General features: G+C 36.1%; 1 protein-coding gene across 1 annotated transcript in view; it reads left to right on the forward strand.

Moving 5' to 3' along the window:
* LOC129247046 (transcriptional regulator ATRX-like) overlaps positions 1-19,559 on the forward strand; it is a 32,259-nt gene extending 12,700 nt beyond the window's left edge. Inside the window, exons 8-20 of the mRNA XM_054885913.1 lie at positions 1,648-1,823; positions 1,893-1,973; positions 4,686-4,775; positions 4,831-4,881; positions 4,941-5,158; positions 5,228-5,322; positions 5,376-5,683; positions 6,801-6,922; positions 6,985-7,193; positions 7,252-7,279; positions 10,999-11,065; positions 12,607-14,462; positions 19,266-19,559. Coding sequence (XP_054741888.1) covers positions 1,648-1,823; positions 1,893-1,973; positions 4,686-4,775; positions 4,831-4,881; positions 4,941-5,158; positions 5,228-5,322; positions 5,376-5,683; positions 6,801-6,922; positions 6,985-7,193; positions 7,252-7,279; positions 10,999-11,065; positions 12,607-14,462; positions 19,266-19,371 — 3,407 coding nt within the window. The 3' untranslated portion in view covers positions 19,372-19,559. The remainder of the gene's footprint in view (positions 1-1,647; positions 1,824-1,892; positions 1,974-4,685; positions 4,776-4,830; positions 4,882-4,940; positions 5,159-5,227; positions 5,323-5,375; positions 5,684-6,800; positions 6,923-6,984; positions 7,194-7,251; positions 7,280-10,998; positions 11,066-12,606; positions 14,463-19,265) is intronic.
* The last annotated feature ends 4,963 nt before the right edge of the window (positions 19,560-24,522 follow it).

The raw sequence follows: 24,522 nt of genomic DNA on the forward strand, positions 1-24,522 counted from the left end.
AGTATTTTTTAGAGGGCTCGAGAAATTTGCTCGCTCCAAGAGCAGACAACAGGTAGCTTGTGTAGGAATAACAGGTGCGCTCCGTTCGACGCCTATGGCGGCGCTGGAAGTGATCCTACATTTCCACACATTGATATATATGTTAACGGGATAGCGGGCCAACCTGTTTCCAGTATCAAAGCAACAGGTAGCTAAAAAAATGCATCAGTTCTATTATTTGTGGAACACTTGCAAGACGAATTGAAAACAGACTATCTGATTCCCAAGATAGATATGAACAAATACTCTAAAATAAGAATACCTGACAGGAAGGATTGGCAGACCAGAGTCATATCAGATGATATTGGTCACCATATTTATACTGCCAGCTCAAAGATGGACAATGGCACTGGATGAGTGTACTCGTAACAATTAGTCTTAAATTGTTCCTTTAAATTCCTAGACCGGTGTATCGTCTTCTAAGGTGAGATCTACGCTATAGACAAAGCAGCAGAAACGATAATACTAATGGACTTACCTCCGGCAAGCCTTGCCATTTTTGTTGATAGTCAAGCAGCGATCAAGGCGCTGGCATCAGCGCACGTCAGTTCAAGATGTATTGAAGAATGCAGGAGGACGCTCTCGCTTATTCAACAACACAACACTACATTTTGTTAGGAGTCCGGCCACTCTGGGGTGGAGGGAAATGAGAGAGCGGATGAGTGTGCAAGGAAAGGCTCAGAGCTTGACCTTTAGCGAGTGGTAGAGAACATTAGCATTCCTCAAACGAACTGTATACTGCGATTTACTTGAGCGTAGTCGCGGTAGCCAATAGAAGGTGGTCTCTGACTACTAATTTCAGGACAAAATGTCTGCTTGGATTCAACAGGTCAACTATCAGCGTCCTCACAGGTGCTATAACGGGCCACTACACTGTTGGCACCCTAGCCAGTCGAATGGGTGTACCTCACAATGACTTCTGCTGGAGTTGAGGAGATGAAGAACAACTTGAGTCGGCACATCACCTACTCTGTGAATGCCCTGCCCTTCAAAGAAGCCATGCCAAATATCTTGGCGATTATTTTTTTGAAGACCTGGGAATTTTGCAATATGTCTTCTTAAAAATATCTAAGTGGTTTAAGCAACTTAGTTAGGGGATGAAAATCAAAGGCAGGCATCACAATGGGCCTTAGAGCCAGCCAGTGCCTTGTCTTAGATAAGCAACCTGACTAACCTAACCTAACCTAGCTAAAGGGGGGAGTCCTCATACGCTCCTTCATTTCAAAAACGGATTTAAAAGTGTCACGCCTCCCCATAGTTTTACTTGCAATGTAGTTTTGAAAATCTACGTGTATATTGGAATTGGAAAAAAAAATATTTACTTCATAAAAAAATGTAAATCCATTTCGAAAATATCGAATATTTTCTAGAGTACATCGAACGTCCCTCATAAAACTGTGTATAAAAGCTTCGGCCCGCCACCTTTGCTCCCAATTTAATCGTTATATTCTTAGATTTTCAATCGAATTGCAGATAAATTAAGTTCTGAGGAATTTTCCTCCGTGTCTGAATTTTTCTGGTCATCATTTAAGCATAAAAAATGTCTAAACTAAATTTGATATTTATTATTAAAACTTATAAAATATTATTTAATATTAATATTAATAGATTACAGTATGGTGAATTTTATAAAACCATTATTTTTGGGAACTGAGAAAGAGTTTGCAAATCTATATGCCAATCCTATAAAGAATGGACAACATAAGGATTCAAGTAAAAGGGATATACAAGTAATGAAACAAAGATCTTTTGTTTTACACAAAAAACTTTCTAAATTTGTACAGGTAAGGCCAATTAAAACCTACATAATTTGAAGTGCATTTTACATATTATCTTCTTCGCATATGCCACAGAGAAAAGAAGCTGAGCTCTTAAAAACTTTTCTGCCCCAAAAATACGAATACGTACTATTTGTTCCAATGACAAAGGTCCAGGTAAAGATTATTTCAATATTTTAAATCTTATAATTAATGAAATATTCTGTTATAATGAAGACTCGAAAATTTGGATTTTTAATAGTTTCCGAAACATTTTGGTCATTGAACTTTAACTTGGACATTTATCGCATTAGTAACTATGTAGTGCTGAAATTTTGCTGGTATTTGGTTAAGGAAAAGATGTAGAAAGGAAATAAATATTTATCCAACTCTACCAGACTTGGTTCTACCAGGCATTAGGTTAGGTTGAAGCGGTTGTGCACTATGGGACCGTTTTCGTATTCGATACAAATCTAAAATACGTTTTCATAGATTTTATAGAAGTAGGAAACTTAAGCGAATAAAAAAAAATCTTAAAAAAATGATTTCCAATATCCTACCCAGAGAGAAACTCTCAATCGTTAATTTTGGGAAATTTAATGAATTTCATTCAAATCATAATGCAGAGATTTATGGAAACTTCGCTAGTTTCTTTGTTGTAAACCCATGGATGCCACATCAGTCGGAATTTTTCGTTCATATGACTTGATGGAAACATCGTAATCGTTGTATGATTCTGAGGATTATAGTGAGAACAATCCTTACAAATCTGAAAGTCTATTAAATTTCGAAAAGTTGGAAAAAGTAATGGCTGTGTTTGGCTCGCATATCGGAGGCAACATTATACTATTCGAACTGAATGGACCCGACGTTACCATCAATGGTGCGCACAACTTGCAAATAATTCGCGTCATTTTGCCTCCATTCGTGAATTGTCCAAATGCCTTAATAATTCCAGCAAGCAGGATGATCGATTCATCTGCAATAGTATAGTAGATCTTTAGATTGGCTACCTATAATCAATAATAGTACCTTTTGTCAAAATATATTCTTCGCTTGATCTTCAGGCTGACACAGTGGGTGGTATTTATGCTGGTGCAAGGTTATAACTGTCAACTGTGATGTGCGTTTCAACAAACGGGAATCCTTTTTGCCTTCATTCACTGCTAGACCAACCTCTTTCAAGCCGCGCTGAAGAGACGTATGTCGTACTCTTACTATACAGGGTGCGTATGGTTTTTCAGGACAACGTAAGAGTAAAACTAATTAGCTCTTATTTTGAACACATTTTAATGAAACTTCCCGAATTTTTTACACAACATTAACTCATCTATTATATATCTATATAATTGGCGCGTACACCCTTTTTTTTTGGGTGTTTGGCCGAGCTCCTCCACCTATTTGTGACGTGCGTCTTGATGTTATTCTACAAATGGACGGCAGATGTTTTTATGGGGAGCTTTTTCATGGCAGAAATACAATCGGAGGTTTGCCATTGCCTGCCGAGGGGCGACCGCTATTAGATAAAGCGTTTGCTTCATTTTGGTGTTCCACTGAGATTCGCACCTACGTTCACTCTGAATTCCGAATGATAGTCACGCACTAAACCATTCGGCTACGGATAAATACATAGATATTATATCTATAAAATCATTAAATACAATTTCTATTAGCTGCAATAACCTCCTCGTTCCGGGTCCGGAAAGGAATGCTTGCCCGAATTAAATGCTCCTCCTTCATGTTGACCATAACGGTATTAATTGCAGCCTTCTCAGACGAAATGATGTTATGAGGATATTTATTGGTTTCACGCCCAACTACTTCCCATACGTGGTAATTCAGGGGATTAAGATCTGGGGAGGTAGGGGGCCACAAGTTCGGTGTTAAGTGGTCTTGGAAATTTTCAGCCCTCCAATATTGCGTCGCTATCGTTTTGTGTGGAGGAGCAGAGTCTTGCTGAAAGATGTATGGGCTGTCACCACGTACACTCTTAATCCAGGACTTTACTGCTGTCTCTAGAATCTCGATATATGCTTCAGAATTAATTCGAAATCTTTGAGTAAAGATGTGTGGTGGCATGCATGTCCTTTGCTGCTCACAACACCTAAAACCATAACATTGATTGGAAATTTTGTGTGTATGACAACAGGATTTGAACATAGACATCTGTAATTTCTGCGGTCTTTTGGCCTTGGTCAAAATTTTTGTTGGCCTTTTGGTTTTGGTCAAACTTTGATTCGTCCGAAAAATACCATAATATCTCAGGCGTTGCAGGGTGTTTATCGTGAATGCTATAACTCCCTGTTCTCGTGTTTGTTTCGACATAAACAAACTCGACAGATAAGAGACCCTCAGACACATTAAGCTCCCTCGCAAGTCATCTCATTGATTTTGAAAGGTCCTCTTCAATGATCGCTTGCACTTGTTGAATAAATTCTGCAGATTGGACAGTGTCAGAACGTTCCTCGTGTTTTTTACGTTTTGCAAAAGATTCTGCATCGCCGCCTGATGGAAGCACGGTGAACCTTATAAAAGAACGAACGGACGCACTTAAAAAACTTTGAGATTTCTAAATCGGTGTGATTTGCACATATAGCGACGATAACTGCATGTGTCTTCATTTCTTGAGTTAAGTTGTAGCCCTCCAGTCTTATATGAAAACGAGTAATAAAAAAAATAATTGTTTCGGGAAGTTATAGCGGCATATATGTATGCCCTCCAATACCATATGCACCCTGTTTATGGTGCCGCCACATTTCAAATTGGCAGTGTTTGAGGTTATGATTGCAACATTGAGATGCATTAAAATATTACATAAAAAAATTACTTATCGCGTATCTAATATTATATATATTATTTATATTTTTTATTTATATATTTTCTTTGCAGACTATTCTTTACGAATATATAATAAATATAATTTCCAAAAAGGAAGATCGAGGTAAAGGATTAATAACAGATTACACGTGCTTACGAAAAGTGAGTTACCATGATGAACTACTTAAAAAATATTACTCATTGTATGAATCCTTAGATATGGACTCATCCTAAAGTATTGGAAGACGCTTGGAAAAATGCGACAGCAGTAAGTAGTAATTTGAAAACATAAACAGCAAATCATTAAAATGTGCGTTCGTGTTTCAGCAAAAGCATAGAAAAGATCCTCGTAAAAACCAAACTGTGAATTCAGACGATGATCAGCCGGATGATGTGTATGATAGTCAGACAGGTGTGATATCTGTAACAAACGATTGGTGGAGAAGCTTACTTACAGAAAAAGACTTGGAAACCATATTGCCTAGTAATAAATTGCGCACAATGTTCGAAATACTTCGAATGTGTGAAGAAAAAGGGGAAAAATGGTAAGTTGTTTTTCATCAAGTGTAATACATTCACAGACTATTTGGTTAAATTATTTTAAATACTTGCAGTCTAATATTCTCCGCCTTTGTAGCGGTGTTAAATGTGGTGGAATACTTTTTCAAAAAGATGAACGATAAGGACCCGGATACCTTAAACGAATTAAGTATGTCATTGAGCTGATAATCATTACTATAATTTATTGTAATTATGTTTTAGAAATGTCGCAAGGCTATCAAGTCAAAAACACTTGGATACTCGGCAAGGACTATTATCGGTTGGACGGGAAAACGCCGAAATTGATACGTCATGAAATGATTGAACAATTCAATTCAATTTCGAATAAACGTGCACGTGTTTTTTTGATATCTTCAAGAGCAGGCGGACAAGGTATTAATTTAACTGGCGCTAACAGAGTTATAATACTCGACACGTCATGGAATCCATCCAACGATCAGCAAAACATTTTTCGAGTATTCCGTTTGGGTCAAAAGAAAAATTGCTACATTTACCGACTTCTTGCCATGGTATGGATGTAAAAGCTATATAAACATTTATATTTCTTCCTTTCTATTCTAATCCACTTAATAGCTGTGTTTTTTTTTCTACACGTATATGCATCTGCTTATGAAATAGTTGCGGATGCAATCGGTGCTTCCGACCTTTTGTACATCGTGAAAAGATTTCAAAGGTGAGCTCTTTAACAGACCATTATTCGACTCTGAGCGAATTTAACAGAATCGGCTGATAGGCTGACGTCGCTTGTGGTCACGAAACGGTTTGCTTACGAAAAAAATAAGATTGTGTTAGTGATATACGAAAAAAATTAACCAATAACACTTCGTTGCCATCTGACCAACGACTGATTGGACGAGTGTGTGAATATGTGTGAAATGCTTGTGCAGATTTCTGCTGGCCATGAGATTGTGTTAGTGATATATGAAAACGAATCAACACAACCTTCACTCATGTTGCTTCGTTGCTAGCTGAGCAACGAATGATTGGACGAGTGTGTGAATACATGTGAAATGGTCGTACAGAATTCGGCTGCCGAATCTACAAGTAACATGGCAGCCAAAGTTCTCCTCACAATTTTCTTTTTCACCATAGCTAAATAGCAAATCGGATCATCCTTGGTTTTGTTATGTAGTTTTATCAGCTTTTTTGCAATCTGCAATTTATCGACCGTAAATATTAGACGAAATATCAACAGAGGAGACGTACGTTGATAAGGTGCAACGCACTTTCAGAATTCTGAAAATAATTGCACGCGAATACAAATAAATCGGCATCAAAATTTTTTTGTTTGCCCAACATCAGAAAAGTATCAGTTAAGCAATTGCAACAGTGTTGCAAATTGTCATCAGTGCAGCAGTATTGCCGCTTTTATTACGTGCCTCGAACAAGCTTATAAATACGCATTTTTCTAGTAGCTGAAAACTTTCTTTACCTCTGGCATTTTTCAGTTCGTAATTTACTTCAATCAATATTGATTTCATATTTTTTGAACAGTGATGCCAAATCTTTTTATGAATTATAGACAATTGTCTAAGTTCGTGTTTTTGCTGTATACGAAGATGCATATGCGCGTAAAAAACACGGCTAACATTACTTATAAAATATTATTTCTTTCTGTATATTTAGGGTACAATGGAAGAAAAAGTGTATTCAAGATCTGTCACTAAGCAAGCAATGAGTTTCAGAGTTGTCGATGAACAGCAAATTGATCGGCATTATAGCATGGCGGAGTTAACTGAATTATACAGGTAGACTATAATTTTCAATTCAAGTAATTCACTGAATTAAAAAAATATATATATTCTTGTAGCCTAACTTTGCCAGATTATGAAAATCGGCCAATGCCGGATTGCCCACAGGATAGTATTTTAGCGAGTCTAATACTGAATTATCCGCAATTAGTCTATAAATATCATGAACATGACAGCCTTCTAGAGAATAAAGTAGAACAAGAACTAAGCGAACAAGAAAAGCAGGATGCTTGGGCTGCATATGAGCGAGATCAACAATTAAATTCAGGTATAATGGTATTTGTGTTAAAATTTTCGCTAAAATATTAAGTAATGATCTTTTGCAGAAATTCGTGAAATGCCAAATCCGGATGAGTGAGTAATGAAACATAGTTATTAAAAAAATTCGATTTAGTTTTGTTAATTGAAGAAAACTGGGTATTATTGTTCGTTTGCTGAAAATTTCAACCAGATACATTTTGTCCAGTTTTTTGTCGGTTTTGTCTTATATCCTAGACAGACGGCGGCGTTAATCGGAGCAGTTTGAAAAATTGCAATTTACGATTTTTTTTAATAAATAACTATTTCTTAGTATCAGGCCAGATGAAATACCCGTACTTGTAACTTGCGATTACAATAAGCAAATTAACGGTTAGCTAATCCGCGTCGGCGGTCGCCGGAGCCGAATGGGTTGGTGCGTGACTACCATTTGGAATCTCGGTGAAATACCAAAAATTAAGAAAAAGTTTTTTTCTAATAGCGGTCGTCCCTCGACAGGCAATGACAAACCTCCGAGTGTATTTCTGTCATTAAAAGGTTCCTCATACAAAATATTCGCCGTTCGGAGTCGACTTGAAATTGTAGGTCCCTCCATTTGTGGAACAACATCAAGACGCACGCCATAAATAGGAGGAGGAGCTCGGCTAAACACCCAAAAAAGGGTGTACGTGCCAATTATATAAATATATATAATCCGTGTCACACCACAATTGTAATCTGAATTAACTGCGCCGGTAATCCCGATTAACGCCACTGTCTAAGTGATTGAGCGAGCACAATAAAGCAGACGTAAACACTTTTAATTAGGAAGGTACTGCTTTGTTGCTACTGCATTTCTGTTTATTATAATTGGCGCAAATTTGGTTTGGCGCCCTCGCTTTGTTTGCATCTTAGTATTATCCTATAGCCTTATGCCACCTCCGAATGGCAATTTTTATTTTTTTTATTTTATTAACTTTGTCATAGCACAAATGCATTCAGAGGTTTACCATTGCCCACTGAGGGACGACATCTTTTAGAAAACGACTTTATATCATTTCATGTTTTATGTCCACAGTGGCCATACAACCCTGATATAATGGAATGATAGTTCTATAGGAACTCGCTACTTGGCAGCCTTCACCCATGTTGATCCAAAATTAACAGTAAATAATTTCTTTGATGCCTTATTTGTGTGTTGGGTACATCTAGAAATCTCAATGTTAGTTTTTAAAACAAAACAAGGAAGTGGTAATGGTTAGCTGTTAGCAATTGGTTCAGTTCGAAAATTTATAAGCAAATTAATGCATTACATTTGGCGGTCGCTATAGCCAAATGGGTGCGTATCTACTATTTGGTAGAAAAGTAGGAAAACCAATGTAGGCATGAAACACCAGGAAATGACAATTTTTCGAGTGTATTTCTGCCATGAAAAAGATTCTCACAAAAAATATCATCAAGAAGCACTCCAGAAATTGGAGAAGAAATATACATATATATATGTATATAATTGATTGAAAGTGAAATAATACGTTACATATTTGGAGATTACAGTCATCTTTTAAAAACTTTCAAAAAAAGTCACCTTTATCTTTAAGGGGTAAGGCCATCCTGATGGCTTGAAAATTAAACGATTACTAATTCTTTCTTTTACGAAATTATTAGACGTCAAACTTTTTCACATTTATTAGCGTCTAATACATTTAATGAACTTCAAAACACATATTTCCAAAAACCAAAATAAAATTTTTAATTGGGTCCTCGTGAGACAGTTTTTCCGAAACACTACTTCATGCTGGACGTAAAAAGCACAAAACTGTAGACACGTAATTTGCATCTGAAATAAGTAAATAAAGACTTAAAAATTTTATAAATTACATATGTACAGAATGAGGTAGGTTTTTAAAACCAAAAAAAAATGTTACACAAGTAACAGCACTTTAAATATTTTTTTACTAAAATAGTTAAACATTTATAATTAAAAATAGTGCGTGTGGCGTAGTACACATAACAGAAGTGAAACTTTCAAGGCATACAAAGAAAGAGGGAGAGAAGAGACCCGAGAGAGAATGAGAGAGAGAGAGAGAGAGAGGGAGAGAAGAGACCCGAGAGAGAATGAGAGATGGAGAGAGAAAGAATATATATCTAAATAAATTCACAACATTTGCAGAGAATACAAATAGACAAAATTTACAAAAAAATAATATACGTGGTATATCAAATACGTATATATAGCGTCTGTCGCCAACGCGAACTGCCACAGCACGCACAATACGATCTGTCGTATTCTAACTATACGTTGCTCTCTCTCTCGCTCCGATGTATGATATAAGCGTGGCGTGCGCACATATAGCGTCTAACGCTATAACGTGCATAGACAAGGAACGCGCATACGCAATACTATCTATCATATTCTAACAATATGTTGCTCTCTTTCGCTCTACTATAGTAATATGGCTTTACGTTTACGCGTCAGTCTCTTTCTCTCTCTGTTATATTCTAACGCCGGGTATATAATGTATACGTGGTTCTCTCTTGCTCCTACAATACGAGTAACGTCGTACGACTTAGACTAGAGCCTAAGCGTAGGAGTGGGAGAAAAGACGAAGGACCGCACAAAAGGGAGACGTGAATAGTCTAAAGTGTATCTAAGATATATATAAGGTATAGCTCTCTCTCTCTTTTTCCTCTATGTTATATCTTTTTTCTCTCTCGCGAAACGTAAATGCCCAAAACGTTGCATGGCCTTGAAATTTTACTCTCCATTCTTGCTCGTCCATCGACGTCTAAGAAGTTTCACTTAAAAAAAAATCAATTTAAAAAAATCTACGTTACTTTGTGTGAATGTATCTAATAGAGCTTTCTTTTATCGAAAAAATGCCTTCGCATGTTGCTTATTTCATATAAGACTAGAACAAGAAAATTTAACAATTCAACAATTAAATTCTTCGCAGAAATATTTTGAAGAATCCGTGTACGCAGATAAATTAAAATCAGCTGCGCAACGCTCACTCTCACTTTTTGTATAGGGTAGAAAATTCTACACATTTGTCAGAGTGCAACAGTAGGAGAAATGAACAAGCAACTCTGTGAATATGCTTAAAAAAGAATATGAAAATTCTGGCGCAAGGTAGAAAAAATGCAGCTTTATTACGAGAAAAGTAATCACCATAAAAAGATAGGTATCTATTGTTAGGTCAATCAGTTGAAAACAGTTTGAGTTATTTCAAAACAAAAAAATTAGTACCGAGAAAAACGCAAAAGAAGATAAAAAAATCTATGCTCTCTGCCATATTCAAATATTCATATATTCTCAAATTGTTTTAGATACTTTTATTGGAAACACCTCAAAGTACTTTAAATTTAAGCAAAACAAATATTTTTGTTTAAACACCCAGGGTGGTTCTACCCCTTGAATCAACCATTGATAGTATGTGTTATATCCACAGTATTTTTAATATTTTCATTTAAGTGCAAAAAGTCATATTTTTTTTAAGTAACTACATGGTAACCATCGTTATAAGTAAAATACAAAAATTATTGCTAAAAATTATATTTTTCATTAAATTTGTAACATAGTTCATTATTTATTTTTATTGTTTTGTCAAAAGTGCTTATCGAAAATTAAAAAAAAAAATTATAGGTTTTAAATTCAATATACTATACAAACTATGGCTGTTAAAATCCGCAACCACTATTACCTAATCTATTCTTTTATAAATTATATGGCTACTCATCTGGTAAGACCGTTCCTATAAATTTATCAAATATCACACAAATTTTATTTTCATTGTTCCATAGTACAGAAATTTCCTTATCTTTATTTTTTATTACAGCGTACAAAGCAATCTTTCAGCGCCTAAATTCTCTTCGTACTTGGGCTCCTCCTTATCCGCGTTCAATGTAAGTATAATTAAAGTTTACCTTATGCGTAAGATTAACTTTTACTTTATTATAAAAATATAAAATATTCATATCTTATTGCCTTGAGCGATAAATAAACTTTTTCATCATCCAACTTTGTTGTGTGCGTTTTGATGTTGTTCTACAATCGCCCTGTTTTACGCCGCCTCCGAATGGTAGATGGTTTTTTATGAGTGGCTATTTCATGGCAGAATCACGCACAACTCATTCGGCTATGGCGGCCACGCTCAATCATGTATTCAGCCCAATAAAAGGTTTTGTACAGTTTTTCGCTTTATTTCGCCAATGAAATTAACTTATTTACGATTATCCGATGTTGATAAAATACGCGCCAAATTTTCGATAACTTTCGTCTTACAATATTTTGCTGATAGATTCATAATTACGTGATTGAAAGTGTTTTATCATCAAGCAAATTTTGAAAATGTGATAATCGCTTAGTGCCATTGTGTGCGCTATATGGCGGATGCGACAGAACCTCCCATCCAAGCTCTTAGAGCTGTCGGGGTATCATTAGAAAAATGTGTGGTTTTCCGTTGTCTTAATGGAACATAATACCTTTTTGATTCGCGAATTCTGGTAGCTTTTGGTGGATCGCTTGCATCAGTCTGCCAGTTTTTTTCAGTAGAGGTCCAAATTGAGTGTTTGATTCGGTAAAGACAGCTCACAGGGGATGTTTCCTTTTCAATTCCACCAAACACAGCAAAGCCGCTCACTGCGATTTGATCACTCTTTTTGGCTATTGCCCTCGTAAGTGATCTATTTTTCAGCCAATTACCATCCGCTTGAAAAATTCATCGAATTCGTCTTCCGAGAGCGGCAGATATGCACAGGGTGTGCTTTAAAGTTTCGTTGTCCAGCTCCCAAAAACGAAAGACGCTTATTTCTACAATTCCTAGTTTATGAAAATGATAAATGCCTCTGTTTTGGCCTTTCCACTCAGTGGCGGAGGATTCCCTTGTCTTCCCAATCGCTGGCCTTCATGTGGATTTTGGTAAGTCTGCAAATGAGTTCTGGTCCATGGAAATTTTGATCTAGTGCCTGATTTCGCAAGGCAGTCCGCTGGTTTGTTGCCGTCGTGACCTTCATGTCCCGGTACTCAGCCCAGGAAGGCTTGTGGTTCTTGCTCCAGGGTATTGAGGACAGTGAAGTACAATTTTGTAATGCTGTAACATTCAATACATCAACAAACCAACACCAAACTGTTTTTTTTTGGAACGCAAATATCTTAAAATATGGCTCTCTAAAAAATCTAACGAAAAATGGGAACTTTTTATTTCACTAAAAATGTTTATATACCTATTTATTCTATTTTATATTTTCTATAATATATTATAATTTGTATAAATAATTAACTTTTCTATTCATAAATAATGTCTTGGAACCATAAAAGAACTTATTCGGTATGAGTTGGTTTGAAAAATTTCATAGATGTGTATTTTTAAATATCTTCCAGTATTTGCTGACAGTTTTTCATTTAACAGGAAAATTAAATGATTTTGCTTTCTTTACTTTTATAGCAAATGTCGGCGCTTTTCAATTACGGAAATTACTCTCCAGCAGCGCTTTCATCCTACCTGCCATATCTTTCTCATTTGAGCAACTACTCCACATCCAATCAGCAATATTTGGAGATGCGAAAAAGAATTGCGGAGGGCGCGTTTGGCTATCCAGATATAAGCACATCCCTAGGCAGTGCAGCATTTAGCTCACCGTTTGCACAAAATGCGCCAAAATCTGTCTCAACCAACCCACTGATTCCAGATTTGCCTATTCACAGCCCGGCACTGCACACGAATCCACTCAGTGCACTCGGAGATTTGAGCATGTATGGACTAGGTGCCGCCAATAATCACTTGGCGCACAATGTGAATACGTCTGCATTGCCACAACGACAACACAACTCACCTACCTACCCATCACCAGCTGCTTCCACCGCAAACAACATGCAGGCAAATTTCGACTATCAAATGTATGAAAACAGTTTGAAAAGCCTTGTTAATTATAGGCATGATTTTTCTGGAAATGGAAATTCGTTAAACAAACCAAAAGTTAGTAATACACCGGTGAATGCATTTAGAAATCCTCTGTTTTCTCCGTCGGTCAATATGGGTTATGACAAAAACGCGTTATCGTCTTTAAATAGCCCATCACCAAAAGCAGTGGAGCAGCAGCCACCAAAACAGCATACTGATAAAACATCAGCCAAACCTTCGTCGGATATATCTTTACCCTTAAATGCAAGCACAAGAAACGATGGGGTCATGAACAAAAGCAATTTTTCTGTGGGAAATTCTGTTGCAGCGCGGAGCTCGCCTCTACCGCAAGTTGCTGCCAAAAGAGCATTTCCACCCGATCTGGTTATCTCAAATGCAACGAACTTAGTCGAAGATCGATTAACACCAAATTCAAAAACTACAAAAGATGCTCAACACAGCGGCATGCCGAATTTTCAGTCTTATAAAGGAAATAGTGCATCTAGCAGTGGTGGCATTTATTCGAACAAAAATACAACCGGTAAAACGTCAAGTGATAATATAAGCACCAATTCAGAAATGCAAATCATACCTACTAACAGCCCACCTGGCTCAACGAGCGTCACAAAACAATTCAGTGAGATATCACCAAGTATTTCATTAACAGCCGTGAGCAACACAAATACCAGCACCAGTGTTAACAAATCTAATTTTAACCAATCAAAGAATCAAGCGAAAAATGCCTCCAATAGTAAAATCGCTACAAGCAGTAACAATGCGGCCGAATCAAATACACCTTCACCATCTTATACAGCAAATAAATTTTTCGAAATGAACAAAAAACCAGTGAATCGCCCCGTTTTAAAACCGACACCTTTAACGACAAAAACTAAACTAGCCTCAACATCTGAATCGATTTTGAAATCAGCTTCTCCTACTCCTACACAAAACTCATATCAGCAAAGCGCAAGCGATCTTGGGCCCAAATTATTATCAGCAGTAGCCGCTAAAAATAAAAATATTGTTCATAAAAAACCTCAAAATCTCCCAATGCAACCAATAAAAACTAATACGCAAGGACGTACGCCGTCAACAGTTACCACAGCTAAAACTCAAAATGGCACGGCAAAGCCAACTACATCTAAAACAGTGCCACAATCACAGCAAAATGATGCAAGAAAACCTGCAATATCTATGGAAAAGAGACTATCTCCCATCATTACATCACAATCTTCTTCCGGCGTTCAAGTGCAAAAAACACCTGCTGGATCAGGTACAGTTAAAATACAGCCCAGTTCAGTGAAACAATCTACAGCTTCAACAAATGATAATATGCTGACGTATATTCTTGAGACGTGCATTAATCAGAGAAAGTTTGCCATAGGTGCTCCCACGAAAAGGTAAGTGAGCGGTATCTCGTGAATAACTTTAGTAATTTTGGCTTTCAATGCTTCAATCGAAGCTGGTTTATCCACAAGGCATTTAGACTTTACATACCCACACTTACAAGTAGCAAGTAGCGCCGTGCTGAAGTCCGGCATCAGGAGTCGTTTATCATTCACTATTACATTAGCGCCAGCCTCGCCTTTGAAGAAATGTGGGCCGATGATTCCTTCAGTCCATACGCCGCACCAAACGGTTGTTTTCAATGGATGTAATGGCTGTTCTTGAATGGCTTCGGGTTGCTCTTCAGTCCAAATACGACAATTTTCCTTATTGACTTAGCCATTAAACGAAAAATGGGTGTCATCGCTGAAAACCATAAATTGGCCTGAGCACACGATGAACACTTTTCACAGAGCGTAGATTTTCGTAATACAACTGTACGGTTTGTAAACGTTGTTGAGGCGTAAATCTTTCCATGATTAAATGTCAATGAATACTGAAAAAAATTATGTATTTAGTTTGATAGTAGTCACTCGTGATCTGTCAAAAAAAAACCGTATTGGGAAAAAGTACCTCCAATTCATTTAATTTTTCAGTATGCTGCGGATGCTACGGTCAGATATTTTCAGTTGCCTGTCCATTTGATTGGCACTTCGTCGGGGATTTTACTCAAGTCGCTTCTGCGCTTTTTGACGTTTCGCAATGCTACCAGTATCATTGTAACGAGTAATGGTGTGATAAACAAAAACTTTATTTACTTTAAGATCCTCGAGCTCACGAACAATTGCAGGTGGTGATTTTCCAGCAAAATATAATGCAATCACACTACTACGTTTGAAATACATTACTGATTTTCTTTTTTGCGTTTACTTTCGACAAAATACTACCGATCGCTTGTAAACAATACTCTAGACTGTCATTTAGCCAACTAACAGACAGTTGATGCCCGTGCATCAGTTGCGCGAGCGGTCTAAAGTTGGTTACATTTCGAGTGCCGGATCATGTAACTAAACGGAGACGTTTGCTGCCTCGTTACCATGAATACTTATATGACAAGGAATCCATAATAACTATATTTTCTCAACATTTTCGATTCGACGCGTTATAAGTTTCTCATTGGATTCACTGTCCGCGAGTTAGCGATGGGCTTTATGAGCTGATTTAGAACCGATACGCTGATGAGTATTTTCGTGGCTGTTTTCGTGGTAGTAATCGCGCTACATATACCGATGGCTTCTGCTGTGAACGGGAATAAAAATCAAGGCCAGTATAGCCTCGGGTGTACCTATAGTTTTGGAACCATCGGTAAACCTTGTAAAGAGTTGTGCGTTCTTGAAAGTAGCATAGCAGAAGAGTGTCCTTTTCTGAGCATAGTCGCGGCATTTTTTCGTGATTTGTAAAGGAAGGTTTATTTTTAGATAATTTTTCTCCGTGTGTGTTAAGCCCAAGTTAGTTGCGATGTCGAGAACTAGGTATAATGCGGAGAGTATTATCGCCGTGTTGTTGTTAGGTATCAGGAAATGTGTGTCAATATTGATAACGGAGTTTGAGGAAAATATTAATTTGGGTAATAGCCTCGCATGTGTTTGATTCATTCTATTTTATAATTTGGTAAACATGCTTTTGCTAGGATATTTTTTGATTGGTGCTGGTATGACGCATTATCTTGCTGCTTGGTGGTAAACAGGTTTAACGCATTTCGGAGTATTGCCCGATACACATATCGCACTTGTTACGTTAAAGCGTAACAACTCAAAATCTGAACATTTTCAGTAGAGACGAAAAACTGTTTCCGTAAATATTAATAATATATTACAAGGAAAAAATATGTAATTGCACGAAAATATCATTGAAAAGAATATAACGGTTGTTTCATTCTTATTTGTTTAGTAGTTGCGCTAAAATAAAAATTTTTGAGTTGTTACTCGTTTTCTGAAATTTTTTTATACACTTAGTGGTATATTTTAAACAAACCGTTTGGTTGTAAACAGGCACAATTCAAAATGTTACAGTTTATGTGACACAAATTTGTTCAAACACTTGGAGACAACTAAAAATGTAACTCTTTAGTTGAGACAAAAGTCTTTCTGAAAACAAAAAGAGAGTCATAACGGTTTTTTTAACGAAAGATTAGACAAACCACTGAACGATTTTTACAGTGTGTAAAGATGACCACTGTACATTGTTTTCTTGCAAAAAACTAAAATTTGGAAATTTTGAGTTGTTACGCTTTAACGTAACAAGTGCGATATAATGCCCATATATCTATCATTAAATCTTAATTTAATGTCTTGGTAAGATATTTTAGTGTGTTTATGTCTACCTGACCGCTTTTACTAGAGAGGTATGTAAATGAGGTTTACTCTGTCAGTAAATCATTTTTTAGTTGAGCGATAATCGTGGAAAAGTAAAATGTCTAATAGCTTAAACCTTTTAACCTTGGAAATTTCGGCTTTACTAATATATATTTTGTACATAATATGGGAATAAGTTTCCGCCCTGGTAAAGGAGGTGTCGCTGCTGATACTATTTTTGTGTTCGCTCTAGTAATATATTGGTGATTTGAAAGTGTATATGTGAGGTCTCGATTGCAGTAGCTCACATTCGTTTGAAGCGTAATGATCCTTTTTTATCTGACCTCAAAAATGTTTACATTCGTCCCGAAAAACAGAATTTGCGGGAAGTAGTGCTTCATTATTACCTTTTAAAGAAAAGTGCAGCTGAAACGTGTCGTATATTGATCAATATTTACGGTAATCACGCTCCATCAAATACAACTTGTAAAGAGAGATTTCGACGCTTCCAAAGTGGCGATTTCGACGTGAGCGATAAAGATCGCGAAGGGGCACCGAAAAAATTCGAAGATACTCAACTACAACAATTATTGGGTGCAGCCGCATGTCGAACCCGAGATGATATATCTAAAGAGTTGGATGTTGACAGATCAACCGTCGGTAAAGGTTTCCACGCGGTGGGAATGGTCCAGAAAGCAAGTAACTGGGTGCCACATCAATTTAAGGAGAGAGATATCGAGAGACGTTTGGTGACGTGTGAGATGCATCTTGAACGGCAGAAAAGAAAAGGTTTTCTGTATCGTATTGTCACTGGCGATGAAAAATTGATCTATTATGATAACCTTAAGCATCGAAAAAGTTGAAGCCTGCCAGGTCCATCGACAGAGAAAAATATATTCATACTTCAAATGTTAAACCATCTGAAACCATCACTGGCGATCGTTACCGACTGCAGCCAATGCGTTTGAATTGAGCTCTCAAAGAAAAGCAGCCGGAATGGGACGGTAGACATGATATACTAATTTTGCTGCATGACAACGCCAGGCCACACGCTGCTAAATCGGTCCAGAAATATTCAGAGGTACTGAATTCAGGAATCTTGCCCCACCAGCCGTATTCCCCAGACATTACACCTTCGGATTACCATCTGTACCGATCAATGCAGTCAGCCCTTATTGGAGAGTGGGGCACTTCTTACTAGAGTATCGCAAACTGGCTCAATGAATGGATCAAGTCAAAAGAAGTCGAATTTTTGGTCAGAGGAATCCGTATGCTGCATGAAAGATGGAGTAAAGTTGTAGCTTCCAATGGCACATACTTCACATACTATCATGTATTATTTTATTGTTTAAATAATTCGAGACTTTGGCTAAGAAAGGACGGAAACTTATTCCCTTAATGATCATTTTTTCGTTTTGTCAAGATTTATTTTTACACTAAAAAAATCGCCTCATTCTGACATGTGTTTTAAATATTCTCGAATGTCGCTTTTTGTTTCTTAAATTGCTGCCACTACCTATTCAATGTGATTTGGTAAGACGCATTAAACATTTTAGAAACACCCATCCCGCAATACCGTAATTTATATTTTATTACTAACAATGTGGTAAAGTTGCTTGTAATCTGTACATAATATGAAACTTCAAAATGCCTATACTAGTCAAGAAAAGTCAACTGCCTTCCATTTTTTTTATCATGGTTCAACTACTACAAAAGCCATAACAAACAACCATTGTACAAAATTTATAAAACTCCGGAAAATTTTCAACAAAATTCCAAACGTTTTGGCGAACATTCTGGGTATGCAGTTTTATAGCCCGCCAATTCAATTTTAAAAGTTTTAAGCGGCTCGAAAATTGCGTTGATTTGCGAGAATTTTTTTTTTTTTTTTTGCTGACATGTTGCGCGTTTTCTTCATATAACGAATATACAATATTTTTTAAAAAGTTTATAAAAATACACATATTTATATTATTGATCCATACTTTACGAGATATCGATCTGTAGTGATCTACTGAGCAAATAATGTACATATTTATAATATTTCTTTTTCCCCAAACCATATCCATCTCGATTATTTTATGCGCTTGCATGCAAATGTTACGTGAACAAAATTATGCTGTAATACACGCACGCATTTATGATATGATTTCTTATTGTTTTGCTCACTACGCTTTCGTATATATGTAGATAAATACATGCATACGTAGGAGTACTTAGCCTTAACGGCAGAGCAACGCTTGCCGGGAGTTTGCTAATTTTTCATATAAATAAATGGTCGTGAGTCCGAACCGGTTTCGGTTATTACTATTTTTGTATAATTTACAATTTCTATTAGCACAATTTTTCATCTACTCTACATTTGGCTTACATTTGCATGATAAATACGAATCCCAATCTGAAGTTTTTTTTTTTTTTTAATTAATTTACCACTGTGCTCCAATTTATTAAACCAATGACTCTACTGATACAACTCATTTTTTTTTTTAATTTCGTATATTTGTATTTTTGTGTTCGTTTCAGTGGCGGAGGAACTACTGTGACCAGAGTGCAGGCCCAAGGAAAGAGGAAAGGTTCAGATAATATATCCAAAGATAATGGTTCGAATGAATCGAAACGTGCAAAATAAAGAATGCGCAACCGATGTGAAATTTAGGCTTAGATTACATATTTATAACTACTATTAGTATTTATTTACTTAGTTTAAAATCCAAACTTGTGAATTTAAATAAATGTTAATATTAATCATAAACTACTTTTTAAGTAAAATGTTGCATAATTAATCAATTAAACGTAATTGATTTTTATCACACGCAATTCTTAAGTTTTATTTTATTATCACGCAATAGTGTTTAAGAGAACTCTCAAATTATAATTTTATGCAATAGTTAAATGGAAAACAATTAGAAACATTTATGTACATATGTATGCTCAAAATAAATCTATATATATAAAAAGAAGTTACATTTCCTTGGTAATCTTATAACTCAAGAACCGCCGAACCGATTGACACAAAAATTTTAGAGTTCTTTTCTTTTCTGAAGTAATGGTTTGTGTGAAGTTTGATAGAAATCGGTGCAGCCGTTCCTGAGTTATGACATTTTATGTGAGTAATGGTTTCCTCTCATACGAAATGCCTGTATGGGAAAAACAACAACAAATACACAGCCGCTTATGAGCGTTTCTGTTGTACTGTTGTGGTTGTAAGTGTATTATGTTAATATTAATTTTGGACGAAAATATAATAAAAACTGGAGCATTCAAGGAACTGGAAAAACATTTTTAACTTTATTTAATATATTTTAGCATAATTTATTTAGCGTAAAAAATTGAAATGGAAATTAAAGAATCAAAGTTTAATTACAAGTTTTTATCGGCTCTTTCACCTTACCTTTATATAGGTGACCACCACAATTAAATTTTAAAAAAGTACAGAAAAGGCTATTGTGACATCTTTAGAAAGTATGTTGAAAAAAATCAACTAATTCAACTGTTTAAACATTTTACGAGTTCTATAAAGAAAACTTAATATGAAAAATTTCTTGCGATATAAAAAAAACATTTTATGTATGGTGGTGCGAAGCCCACTGGGAAATGCTAGTATAATATATAATAAATATCTATACGTAAATATTATAAACTGAAGTGCCCAAAACCGCCTGTCTGGACGCGTTTAATTAACTCAAAAACTAACCAGCGGATTCTTATCATCGGTGGACGGTGTGATTCATGACGAAGGTTTTTGCATATTATTTATTAACCCTCCGTTGAACATTTATAACCTTCGGTTGGGTCTATTTTGTCCTGTTCGAGGGTCCTTCTTAAAAGGGTATATTCATATCTCGATAGAAAATTAAATTTTAGAAGGCTACCTGGAAGCTCAATTCATTAGCTTAATATGTTAAATTCAGGTCCAAAGTCGAAAAAGCCAGTCTGGCCAGACACGGGTGCCCAACGGAGGGTTAAGGTTTTATGTATTAGGTTGTTCAATAAGTTTTGCAGTTCAATAAGAGAAGGCGTAGCTACTAGCCTAAATTTTTTTTGTTATTTTGCTGCTCTCTTCGTATGAACGTATGCAAAGTTTCTTTTTAATCTGTCAATTCAGTCTTTGTTTACAAGCCATTTAGTATCGATGTGTCACAGTATTTTCTACAATGGAAAAAAATCAAGTATCGAGCAGTGATTGAATGATTGGTATAACTTAAGCAAACAATTGGGTAAAAGTGAGAATTCAAGGTAATCGCAAGGAATTCAAGGGTCGCCATACAAGACAGGATACGAGCTGCAACTAAGTCTTGCTTCGCACATACAAAGTTAATGAAGTCGAAATTACTTTCCAGGAACCGGAACTACAAATTTACAAAACTGTCGTAAGACCTACACTTAAATACGAGTGACGTGGAGGCGAGTTCTAACGGAAGCAATGGTTCGTCCTGAACTGTGATGCTATGATGATGATGTTGAAAGCGTGTAAGGACTTTTCGCCATCAATTAGTACAGCAGAAAGATGGGTTGCTGAATTTAAACGTGAACGTACAGGCCTTGACGACGATCCACGCCTTGAAGATGTCCAAAAACAGCAACAACACCAGAAATCGTAGAAAAATAGGCATCCCATTGGGCAGTGTAAGCAATATTTTGGCTGAAGTAATGGGTTTCAAAAAGCTGTGTGCACAATGGGTGCCGCATTCATTAGCTAACAATGGATTAAAAATGCATTCGAATGCGACTATCTCAACAATATTTAGAGCGTTTTCGAAAAGATAAAGTGGACATTGCACCTGAATTCATCACCATGGATGTGACTTAGGCCCATCACCATGATTCTAAATCAAAATAGGGGGCTAAAGAGTGTTGTAAACTTGGATCAGAGATGCCAAAACAATTTTGTTTATGGATTACTTGAAAACTTGTAAAACAATAGATTCTGAATATTATTGTAACCTTTTTGACCAGCTGGAGGAAAAAATTCTTGAAGAAACAATATTTTTGATCAGGACAAGAGCATTTTGACAATGGCTAAAATCCATGAACTATAGTTCGAATTGTTCGAGCATCCACAATATTCACCAGATTTGGCCCCTAGCGGCTTGCATCTGTGTTCAGACCTTAAAAAATACCAATTTTTTAACTGGATGATAAAACTTCAGTCTCTTTAAATGTTCACATCTCGCAAAAGGAAAATTCGTAATCTTAGTTGGAGCGAATCGTTCTCTTAATGAAAATATATATATATAAAAATTAAGCCGAAAAAAAGTGTGCATTTGTCCGGGGTAATCTCAGCAACGCGTGTAAGGAAAACAATGAAAGTTTCACACATTGTTGGTGTTGCTTTGGCAAAGGTTTCTGTGAAGTTTGGTTGAAATCCGATAACGCGTGTGTGTGCGGTGCGTCGGTTAAGTGAGTGTGTTTTTGCTATTTGCCGCACGTATTTTTTGTACCGCACATAGCATTCATTAGAATTGAATACATTTTGGTCGTGTTTGTCTGGGCCGATTATTATGAAATTTGGTATATATATATATTTTTCCACGGTGAAGGTTAGTATTGTATAATATGCTTATTGATTCCACTCGCCACCAGGTGGCGCTGCCGAAGGCCAAAACGAGGGGCCGTGTAACCCTAGGATGTGTTTTTACATTGTGGGTATCAAATCAAAGCTACTGATGAGTGCTTTAATACAAAGTATTTTTTAGATCTCTGAGTGACCAGGGTCTCGAGATATAGCCGAAAAGGTGGACCAAGGTACCCTTGGACGTGTTTGTACAATATGGAACAGATGAAAGCTGTTTATGAAAGCTTTTAAGTGAAGTAATTTTTACTGCCCGTTTCCGGGATAAGGAAAGGAGATGGAGCTGGAGATGGAAGGGGAAAAGGAATAGCTACAGGAAGACGACGAGAAAGAGGAAGACCACTTATTATTAAAAATTAAAAAAAAGAATTCTAAAAAAATTTTAAAATGTTACATATACGCTTATTATATAAACGTTAATCTGAAGTCAGTTATAGTGAAAAATTCATTGTATCATTGCCGGCGTGATTGGTGATCGTTTCCTTAATTTTTTGCAAAAAAGTTAGGCTAATATGAGATAGGTATTACCTATATCATTCATATATTTACGTATTACCTGTGTACTCACAAATATACGGTTGAAGCAAATATATGTCAGATTTTTACTTCGCCTGGAAAAGTTTATATAAATTTAAGAAGAGTAAATAGAACTTATTCTATATCAGACTTCACGCAAAAAAGTCATTTGCACGTGAACACATAGCTGGGTTAAAGCGGGGGGGAATAGAACAGTTCTCTTCTCCTTCTCCGCTTTTTCGCACACGTAATTGTATGGGATGAGTGCACGATGGCACATAAAAAGTCACTGGAAGCGCTTGATAGAATATTACGAGATTTACGTAGTAAAAATGAAATGTTTGGTCGGGCCTTAGTGCTGCTGGCAGGTGATTTTAGACAAACACTGCCTGTTATTCCTTGAGCAACTGTAGCAGATGAATTGGCTGCATGTTTGAAATCATCATATTTGTGGAGACATGTTCAAACACTCAAACTAACTACAAATGTACGTGTTCTAATGCAAAATGATCCATCAGCTGCTGAATTTTCACAGCAATTATTGGATATTGGAAATGGCAAAGTTCCTGTCGATAATTTAACTGGTTTAATAACTTTACAACCAAACTTTTGTCAAATAAGTCAAACGAAAGAACAGTTAATTCAAAGTATTTTTCCAAATTTGCCTCAAAATTACAAAAATCATGATTGGCTTAGTGAACGAGCCATCATGGCTGGCAAAAATAAAGATGTGAATGAAATGAATGCGGCTATTTTGGCTAACATACCAAGTCCAGAACAAACATATCGATCCGTTGACACTGTTACAAGTCAAGATGGTATTGTAAATTATCCCACTGAATTTTTGAATTCCCTTGATTTACCTGGACTACCGCCACACATGCTAAACTTGAAAATAGGAGCACCGATTATTATGTTGAGAAACATAAATCAACCACGACTATGTAATGGCACTCGATTAACAGTTAAGAGATTGATGAATAACGTCATTGAAGCAACAATTGTAAATGGAAAAAACTCTGGTGAAGACGTTTTAATACCGCGAATACCAATGATACCATCGGATATGCCGTTTGAATTCAAACGTCTTCAATTTCCTGTTCGCCTTGCATTCGCGATTACTATTAATAAGTCACAAGGCCAAATTTTATCAATTTGTGGTATTGATTTAGAATACCCATGTTTTTCTCATGGCCAGCTTTATGTTTCATGCTCAAGAGTTGGTAAGCCATCGGTATTGTTCATTTATTCAACAACGCATGGAAAAACGAAGAATATTGTATACAAAAGAGCATTACAATAAAAAAAGTAATAAAGTATTGTAAATCACATCAAACGTTTTTTAATTGCTACTACTATTTAAAACTTCTTTCATTACTATTCATGCGCGAGAATTTTTATAAAATACACACAGTATTTTTCGGCTTAATTTAATTAATTAATCTAGATTTTTTTAAAGACGACCAGGGGAACGGGCGGGTTTTCGCTAGTATATATTGTATGTAAATGAGATTAGTTAAAAATGGAAGTAAGACGAAATGTATTTAAACCAAAGGTTTGTTTGTAGGTCGTTATTATATAAAATAAATTTTAATAAAAAATGTAAATCTATAAATATTATGAAACAAAGATACGGCTATCTAAACGCGATGAGTTCTGAAACTACCGAACGGAGTGATACATGAGGAAGAC

This window comes from Anastrepha obliqua, chromosome 5 (genome assembly GCF_027943255.1).
Source record: "Anastrepha obliqua isolate idAnaObli1 chromosome 5, idAnaObli1_1.0, whole genome shotgun sequence".
NCBI classification, from domain to species: domain Eukaryota; kingdom Metazoa; phylum Arthropoda; class Insecta; order Diptera; family Tephritidae; genus Anastrepha; species Anastrepha obliqua.